The sequence below is a fragment of the Choristoneura fumiferana genome, chromosome 9 (assembly GCF_025370935.1).
Source record: "Choristoneura fumiferana chromosome 9, NRCan_CFum_1, whole genome shotgun sequence".
Taxonomy (NCBI): domain Eukaryota; kingdom Metazoa; phylum Arthropoda; class Insecta; order Lepidoptera; family Tortricidae; genus Choristoneura; species Choristoneura fumiferana.
In genome coordinates, this window is record NC_133480.1 from 2,158,641 (window position 1) to 2,168,033 (window position 9,393).

At 39.9% G+C, this 9,393-nt stretch overlaps 1 protein-coding gene across 2 annotated transcripts; it reads left to right on the forward strand.

The window, feature by feature from the left end:
• The first annotated feature begins 47 nt into the window (after positions 1-47).
• LOC141430954 (large ribosomal subunit protein eL6-like) lies at positions 48-6,820 on the forward strand. Of its 2 annotated transcripts, none has more exons than XM_074091856.1 (6): positions 48-136; positions 503-656; positions 1,643-1,794; positions 3,028-3,199; positions 4,814-4,999; positions 6,624-6,820. In XM_074091856.1, the coding sequence occupies exons 2-6, from the start codon at positions 510-512 to the stop codon at positions 6,783-6,785; spliced, it is 819 nt and encodes a 272-aa protein (XP_073947957.1). In that variant the 5' UTR covers positions 48-136; positions 503-509; the 3' UTR covers positions 6,786-6,820. The 2 variants fall into 2 exon arrangements, with proteins under 2 accessions (XP_073947957.1, XP_073947958.1); XM_074091857.1 differs by lacking the exon at positions 48-136 and adding an exon at positions 157-236.
• Positions 6,821-9,393: the final 2,573 nt, after the last annotated feature.

Sequence of the window (9,393 nt, forward strand, 5' to 3'; positions counted from 1 at the left end):
AAACTTAATTCTCCAAAGCCAAAAAGAACCGTAGCCGAAAACCGGTAACGGTAACTGTTACAAAGTTACATCACTAAAACCCCATAGACAAATATTTCATCTCTGTCAATTTCTTTTTCTTTAGCCCGGTTGGAATGTGAGTTGAGATTGTATTTATTGAAAATAAATCCATTTGAATAAGCCCGAAATTGTGATATTACTTTTATCTTACGTATAATTTCTGACCTACACGTTAGGTATAAGTGATATTATGTTATATTTCGTTTTAAACGAAAAGCAAAACATTAAATACAAAGTTGAAAGTTTGACGTTCATGGTTAACGAGTGCTTGTGCAGTGAATAAATTGCATTTACAGTGCGATAATAGCTTGCAATAGGACCCTCGCATAAAGAAAGAAAGAGTTTCTCTAGACTTGTCATAATGTTATGCGTGTCAATAAAATTATAACCTAAAATTGTAGTTGTGAGGTGTTGTGATTGAGGTTGGTTTTTGTTTGTGCAGTTAAGTCATGGCGCCACCACAGCCCAAGGCGGCGGCTAAGCCCGCCGCACCGCCCACAGGTGCCGTCAAGAAGGCCAAGGTTGGCAAACCCAGGAATTACGATTTGGGCAATGGAGTAGTTCGATTCTCCAAGTCAAAAATGTTCCACAAGAAGGTATGTAGATCATAACCTTGTTTTATCAGTTTAGTCTTTTATCTCAATGTGCTTTATTTAATGTATAATTGTAAAATATAGTTAGAAAATCTCATGGTAAGTAGGGACTGCTAAGTCTAACCTCAAACCTATGGGAGATGTGCTCTTTTCAAATCATATGGTTTATTAACAGAATATCTTTATTATGTGGCTTTTTGGTCTTTAAAATAGATGTAAAATGAGTTAGATATTGAGATAGATGTATTTTTCACTTGTCGAAACGAAACTTCAGACATCATAAATATCATTAATTGGTCTTGTATGACTTCATTATAGTTTGTGAGTAAAAAACATTTTATGACAGGGTGTGTTTTACCATTTGTCGATTAAATTTAAGGGGCTGTTTCACCATCCATTGATTAGTGTTAACTGGCGGTTAGGTGTGATGCCATCTCTATTTGTTTTGTTCAAATAGACGGAGAAGGCATCACATTTAACCGTCAGTTAACACTAATCAATGGATGGTGAAACAGCCCCTAAGTGTTAGATAAAAGTAATGCTATCTTTGTTTATTTGGACAAAACAAACAGAGACGGCATCACTGATATCCGTCACTTACAGAGACACTGTAGTGGTGTACATCATGGTGAGTCAACCTAAACAAATATCTTAAGTAATTTTAACGTAAAATTGAAATAAATCTTACTTTAACCATTTATGAAAAATAGTCTGATTAAAGTGTAAAAGGGTTAATGTTCCCCTTTTTGAATGAACTACTACTTTTTATCTCTCTGTAAGCACTCCTCTTATGCTCCTACCGCCCAGAGTCCATTATAGAGGACTGCATTGTTATTTGACAACAACTCGCAAGTGACAAAGTTTAATGTTCATAAAACAAATTTGTTTTGGGCCGCAGCGCAGAAGGTTATAGCAACAAATATGAACCATCAGAAAGTAACACAAAAGCAATTGTGCACCCTTTTTCATGTTCAAAATTTCCTTTCCAGGCTTTATACAAGTTTGTTGGCAAAAAGAACCCGAAAGCCGAGAAGCCCAAGAAGCCCTCCGTGGTAGTTAAGCAGATCGGCGGCGACAAGAACGGAGGATCCCGTACTGTGCTGCTGAAGAAAAGGAGGTCTTTCTACCCCACCCAGGACAAGTATGTCATTGTGTTGATCACAAGTAATGATTATGGGTCAATCAAAGTTTTAGCTGGTTGCCGTGGTAACGTCTCCTGGGTCACTTTTTTAAAGTATGATTTTATGGAGTACAATTCCCTAAAAGTTAGTTGACAGTTTTAGGGCAATTCCTTCATGGCTCATCTCCTAAGCATGCTAGTATTTATACGTTGAAAACATTTTTCTAGGCAAGTGTATCACTGGTGTCCCCTGAGTCACTGAGACAATAACAACACTAAAAAGTTGATTGACCAAATACAATGTATCACTATCACTACCCTCTAGACAAAGATGAAATGAACATGATGATTACAATATTTCTAACATGTGCAATGCCTCGTATCAAACTCCACAGTATTAACGGAGAAATTACTGATTTACAATTTTCCAGAGGCTAGAGACTTGTTGTATAGTCAACTAGTTGCCCACAACTATGTCTGCAATCTCTAGAAATATTACACTATCCCAGGACAAAAATCTATTGTAACCAGGAAGTAGTACTAGTGAAAATTGATTCACTACTTTCCTAGTGTGTAGTTTAAATTTAATTAGAATAGAAAGAAAATTGTTGTTTCTAAAAATGTGTTAGAAAAATTGTAGTTGTTATCATTGAACTGATTTTATACCAAAGAAGTTGCAAAAAGTGAATTGTAGCAAATTTATGAATGATATGTGTGACGCAATAGTTTAGTTGCGGCTCTAGTTTATTTTTTGGCCCAGGGCCTTTGGTTACCTAGCTATGACAGTGGTAATGATGCCTGAAACTTGCTATCAGATCATAGTTATAGAGCCACAGTAGTAGGTACTGTAGGCTGGGCACTGACCGCCCACACTTTCATCACATATTTTCTGTATTCTAGTCTAATAATAGTATTCTAATATCTGTGTTAATTTCTCTGGATCGTAGCATACTTTTTCAAGTATAATGGTGATTTTTCACCTGTGAGGCGAGACAAATTGAAATTTGTATGCATTCCCGCGAGCCGCCGTGGGCCCCCCGCCATACAAATTTCAATTCTCGTCTCGGCTCGTCGGTGAAAAATGACAACAGAACATGTATTAACTAGTAAAAGATTCAATTCTAAAAAACCTTTTGAGGTAACCTGGTGAATAAGGAGACATGATTTAGGTATATTTATAGATGCTTTACAGTTAAACTAGAGCTGAAGTGAACTTAGTTTTAATAAAAATTCCTAACTAAAATGTTATTGCAGGATCGTCTCTCGCCCCCACCACAAGTCGTTCAGCAAGCACGTGCGCCGGACGAGGCCCAACCTTACCGTGGGCACCGTCTGCATCCTGCTGGCAGGTCGCCACGCCGGTAAACGCGTCGTGCTAGCTGGAGTGCTGCCCAGTGGTCTTCTGCTGGTCACTGGACCCTTTGCGGTGAGTACCATCCACACTAATCATCATATTAGCCAGGCATTTGAAGGAGGCCCATATCCAGCAATGGACGTCTTTTTACTGGAAATGATGACGTCCTTTATGAGCACATGAACCGTAGCCCTCTCGTCCAATAGTTTAGCAGTAGCTGCAGTTGAAATTGGCCATCATTTTCGATTCATCATTTCAACTTCGACTACAGCAATATTGTAGATATGCCCAAAGCTCGGAACCGGTTTATAAAATTGCGGTAAATACCGGTTTATTTCGTTTTAACTCCGAACTTAACTATAACCTAAATAAACCGGTTTATTCGACGAGTGACAGCTGGCCGGCCGGCGGCGGGCGTCGACGTTTATCCTGCGCCGGAATATACCGGTTTTTATTGTTTTAAACCGGTTAATTTGACAAGAACTTTATGGAAATGTTCCCTTAAAAACCGGTTCAAAAATAACGGTTTCGCGAACGAAACTAAAATTAAAAGGTTTTGCGCCAAGTACATGATAACGTTTTGGAAATTTTACTGGTATTTAAGCCTTAGATATGTCTGTGTTTTCTGTATTGCTTACTATGGGTTGGTGTTCAATAAAGAGTTATTGTTTTGTAATGTATTGTAGAATTTTTAGATATTCGATCTTCAGTGGTTCTCAAATTAAATTGTGACTGTAGCTGTAAACATGTGGAAGGTCAAAAGAACTCAAAAAAGCACCCAAGAGTCGAACTATCTGTACCTATAACGAATTTCATTTGAATCAGTTCAGCTGTTTAATCTGTCATCTCCCAGGATAACAGGATCGAAGGATTTTGGGCACAAATTTGTGCCTCTGGGAGAGGACAGGTTAAACATAGAGGTAACAAACAAGGGACTTACAAACTTTCACATCCATACTAATATTATATATGCGAAACTGTGTGTTTGTATGTTTTTCCATCTTTCACGTCGAAGCGGAGCGACGGATCGACGTGATTTTTGGCATGGAAATAGTTTGTGGGCCAGAAAATGACATAGGCTACTTTTTATCCCGAAAAAAAGCACAGTTCCCGAGGGAACAGCGCGCGATAACCGAATTCCACGCGGGCGAAGCCGCGGGCAAAAGCTAGTTTATAATATGAATTAGTGGAATGCGAATATTCTTTTCATCACACTTGCTCGTAAACAGTGTCGTAACATGCAGGCTACCTTGGTTGCAACCCCCCAAATAAAACCCTCGACCTTAATGTGCTTGTCATGAAACCCGTGGTCGGTAAATGAGTCATTGCGCGTACAAATTTTCTTGTCATGAAGCCCAAGGTCGGTAAATGAGTCAATGCCCGTACTGATGGTGCTGCGCGCGCTGTTGCTACACGTGCATGGGGGGCCTGCAGGACCACACGCACACGCACGTCAGGCGCATGCTGCGGGAGAGGGAGAGCGGCGCTGCCAAGAGCGCAGCCCAAGGTATCGCCAATATTTTGAACAATTATATTTTTTCTTTACTCGCAACTTAAAATTTTACTCGCAAGTGTGATGAAAAACATTGTATGTCGTAGACTCTCGTTCGTAATTCCTTATTTACCGCCCTTAAGACACAATGTACTACAAAACCGCATGTAACATAATATTTCCCCCGTTTCCAGCTAAACTCGTGCCCCCTGCGCCGCATCCCGCAACGCTACGTGATCGGCACGTCCACGCGCATCGATCTGAGCGCGTTCACGCTGCCCGCGCATCTAGATGACGCTTACTTCAAGAAGAACAAGAAGTCCGCCAAGCGGAGCGTCAAGCGCAAACAGGGGGAGGACATCTTTGCCACAAAGAAAGAGGTATGTTGTTGTTTAATTGATAGGTGTTTGTGAGTAAGTGCTCAGACATATGAGGTTTTAACTTTAACCTCTTCACCGCACAAAACAAACGAAGTTGCTCTGTACGCCTCAGAAAAACCAGCGACAAATGAACTTGATTTTTAATTCCATTGCAGACAGATTGATTTCTAGTTGAATTTTGGTCATGTATAGATGACCGTGGCGTGTGTGGCATTGCATTGGCTATCACAACTGGATGACTCAGGCCGCGAAGAGGTTAATCAAGAATTTAAATTGGCTATCCCACTTCCTACTTAATATTATAAATGTGAAAGTTTGTGAGTGAGTGAGTATGTTTGTTACTTCTTCACGCTGAAACGGCTGGACGGATTTGGATAAAATTTGGCAAAAAGTTTATAACCTGGATTAAAGCATAGGATACTTTTTATCCCGATATTCCCACGGGATAGGGATAAAATCTCTAAATAACAACCGCTGGGCTTAGTCATGAAATTTGGTATGTAGATAGCTGGACATCTGGATTAAACCATAGGATACTTTTTATCCCTATATTCCCACGGGCATGGCCTACCAATCCCTACAAGGTATATTTAATACAAAAAAACAGCAATAGATGGCACTACTATTAACATTTGTAAAGTATAAAAGGTGAATAAGCCGAATTAAGTAGAAATATTAAGATTAAAATCAAGACTAGCATATTTTATGAACACAACTTCACATCAACCTTAATTCAACTCCCTAATTTGAAGATAAGAAACACCATAAAAATAATAAATTGATAATACGAAAGTTAAGGCTACATGTGGCTACATTTCAGCTATGAGGCTTTCGTAGTGTTTTGCAATTGTGACGCTAGATGGCGAATAACCGGAATGCGCTTGCTGGGCTTGCCCCGCGCTTGCTCACATTCGTCGAAAATATTTGAGAGAAACATGCCATTCTCTTCTAATGACGTAAATAAGACAGAGACATCATGCGTATCTCTAGTCGTCTAGGCTCAGTTGGTGAGCTTGTTGGTTTGTTGTCAGTGTACGTATCCTTAGTGTCTCACTAGATGGCAATACGTATCGTGTTATTTGTGTTCTAACTGGTGCCATCTATTGGAAAATCGAAGGAAAGAAAAATAGCCAGTTGAATAGCCAGTATTAGGGTGATACCATTTGCTTGTACTAGGTGGTGTCTCTGTTTATATGTACTCTGTGCCACGGGATAGGGATAAAATCTCGAAATAACAACCGCTGGGCTTAGAGTCATGAAATTTGGTATGTTGATAGCTGGACCTCTGGAATAAGACATAGGCCCACACATAGTTCCCACGAGAATTTAATAAAATCCCGGAATTTCAATTCAACTGCTGTATATAATGATTTACGCGTGCGAAGCTGCGGGTAAACGCTATTTGTAAATAAGATTTAGTATCTGGGTGATTGAGCAAGCTCACGCTGGAACTCGAAGACACGCGTTTTCTCAAAGAATAAGCCAAGCTACATTTATTGATGAGCCCTTTCAAAAAAAAATATATTAATTTATTTTATTTAATGCCCTGCAGTGCGACAAATATACTCGAAATTGTGCGAGCATGGCGGCCTCTGCAGTAATGCACTATTTCTTTAATTTTCAGAAATACGTTCCATCAGAGCAGCGCAAGAGCGACCAGAAGGTCGTCGACGAGGCGATCCTGAAGGCAATCAGCGCGCGCGCCGACCGCAAGTCTCTCCGCGGGTACCTCAAGGCGGCCTTCGGGCTTCGCTCCTCGCAGTTCCCGCACAGGATGCGCTTCTAGACTAAGATATAATGTCAATAAAGAACGTTGACGAACGCCAGCTTTTCATTTTTACTGGGAACACGTATGAGTACAAAGAAAATCATGATTTGTCTTGTATAGCAACCTATGTACTGTACGATTACTTGGAGACCTTGGAGTTAACACTTGACAGGATGGGCGTGCCTTCAGTCTATTTTCAACTTGACGTCATACAAATAAAATAGTTTTTACATAATCTGTAAACGTGGGTAGCGGTATACTAAAAATGGCTTTATTTGTATGACGTCAAAGTTAACTCGTCAAAGTCAAGTGTTAACTCGAATTAATCAAACTGTACCTTTGTTTTAGACTTATCGTGCTCATTACTAATTTTATGATTTAATTCTCCAGTCGTCTCGTGATCATGGCACATGCAACTGTGCCGAAATATCGAGCTACTCTAAAATCAAAGTACGCGAAACAAAACCCGAATTTAAATCATAAAACTATATGTACCTTTCTTGCAAAAGAAGCATTCACCCGTGGACCAAAGACTTTTTAATCTCTGGTATGCTTAGACGCGGATCCGCGTCAAATTTAAGGCTATCTTTCAAATGAAATGAAATCAGCAGAATTTTTGCTTATTAAAACTGATGAGACTAGAATGCAGGTTAAGTTCTTGAAAGTTTTTACCACGTTGTGATACAATTGGGTCAGTCAACTTTTTTTGTGGCTTGTTGCCATGGTAACGTCCCCTGAGTCACTTATCTTGTTATTTTATTTTTAAAGTATATTATGGAGTATATAAAGTCACTAAAAGTTCGGAGTTGTGACAGTTTTAAGGCAATTTCTTATAGTTCTCCTACTTAACCCTTTATAAGGCCCGATTTATTGGAGCATACTACCACAGAATCAAAAGCAGCTATCGAATACATACCTGACAAAGAATATTTTGAAAGCTATTCGTATTTTCAATAATTACAATAGAAATTGTGACGTATTATGAAAGCAATAAGGTTCAGTAACTCAACTTGCATTGAGTAACTCGCTAAATCGCCTCAGCCTTATTCAGGGTTAAGCATGCTAATGTGTATACATAAGTTGATTGACCCAATTAGGTATCATTTAGTCACTAGGACATTTTGGGACGTACTTACAATAAAAGTATTCGAGCATCTCATTAGTCTTGTCTAGCCTTAGAAATCCGCTAAATGCAAGAACACAGCAGCGCTATTTTCCAGTTCTTTATCAATGTAAGCAACTAAAACAAATACAGCGTACGCTGGCACTATAGGAAGTTCAAATGTCCAACTTTGGAGTAAGTATTAAGACCTTACTTCACTAATATTATACTTTTTCACGTTTAAACTGCTGGCGTTTGGTATGAAGGTCCTGGGAAGAACATAGGATATTTTTTTATCGCAGAAAATACATTGCTCTCGCGGGATAGCGATAAACGAATTACTACAATAAAACTACAGTTATCTCGCAGTTTATATTGGGTACACGAGCGGTTCACTTGTATTTGGGCGCGGCGCGCGGGCGGGCCGAGAGCGCGGCGCGTGCGCGCTGCCCGTGACGCTCGCGCCACTCCGCCTCGAGACGTGCGTACACGCCGCCTGGAAACAGCGCTGATCGTGACTGTGGGGCCCTGAACTAAAGGATCACTTTCAATGGTCGATAGAAAAGAAAGAAAATATTTATTTGCCGACAGTAACAATAAAACAATACAGGTAAAAATGCAATATACCTAGCACAGATTAAAAACCGGCCAAGAGCGTGTCGGACACGCCCGAAATAGGGTTCCGTAGCCATTACGAAAAAATGAAGTAATATTTTTTCAAGGATTTCGTATTTTATACTGAATTTTCCAAGTTTAGGTATATTTTATACCTTATGCTGCTATTTACTCTGAAACTACTAATAATTCTCAAGCAAACTTAACCGTTATAGTTTTCCTTGAAAGTTTGATACACTTACTACAATCCTGATTTTTTTCAAATTTTTCCACCCACCGGTTTAGATTTTAGAGGGGGGAGCTCGATTATAATGAAAATTTGCACTTTAAAGATGAATATTTCGCAAACAAATCACTGAATCGAAAAATCGTCTAGCAAACCCCTAATGGTTTTAAAAGACCTATCCAACAACACCCCACAATTGTTGGATAAGAAAAAAAAAAACGCGGACGGACGGACAGACAGACATGGAGACTATAAAGGGTTCCGTTTTTGCCATTTTGGCTCCGGAAACCCTGAAAAACTAGTTTAAGGAACTTTATAACTAGTCTGTCCTGCGGCAAAAGGAGCAGACTCAACTAATGCTGCGCTCACGCAGAAGCTGCCAGCGCTGCTTTCAGTGGCGTAACTATAGGGTGGCAGGGCTGGCAAAATGCCACGGGCCCCGACCCAGAAGGGCCCCGGCCCAAGAGGCCGCGAGCTCGGAAATATTTTTTAACATTGTACCTAAGTATTTTATTTTATTTAAAATTAAACTAAGTACAACGTGACGATTTTTACTGATAGGGCCTCATCAAAAGAATTTGCCACGGGCCCCAGATGGTATAGTTACACCACTGGGTGCTTTTCAGCCTACCCATGGCGTCTATAGCTGGTTGGATGGATCCTTAGGGGTACGGGAGATTTCC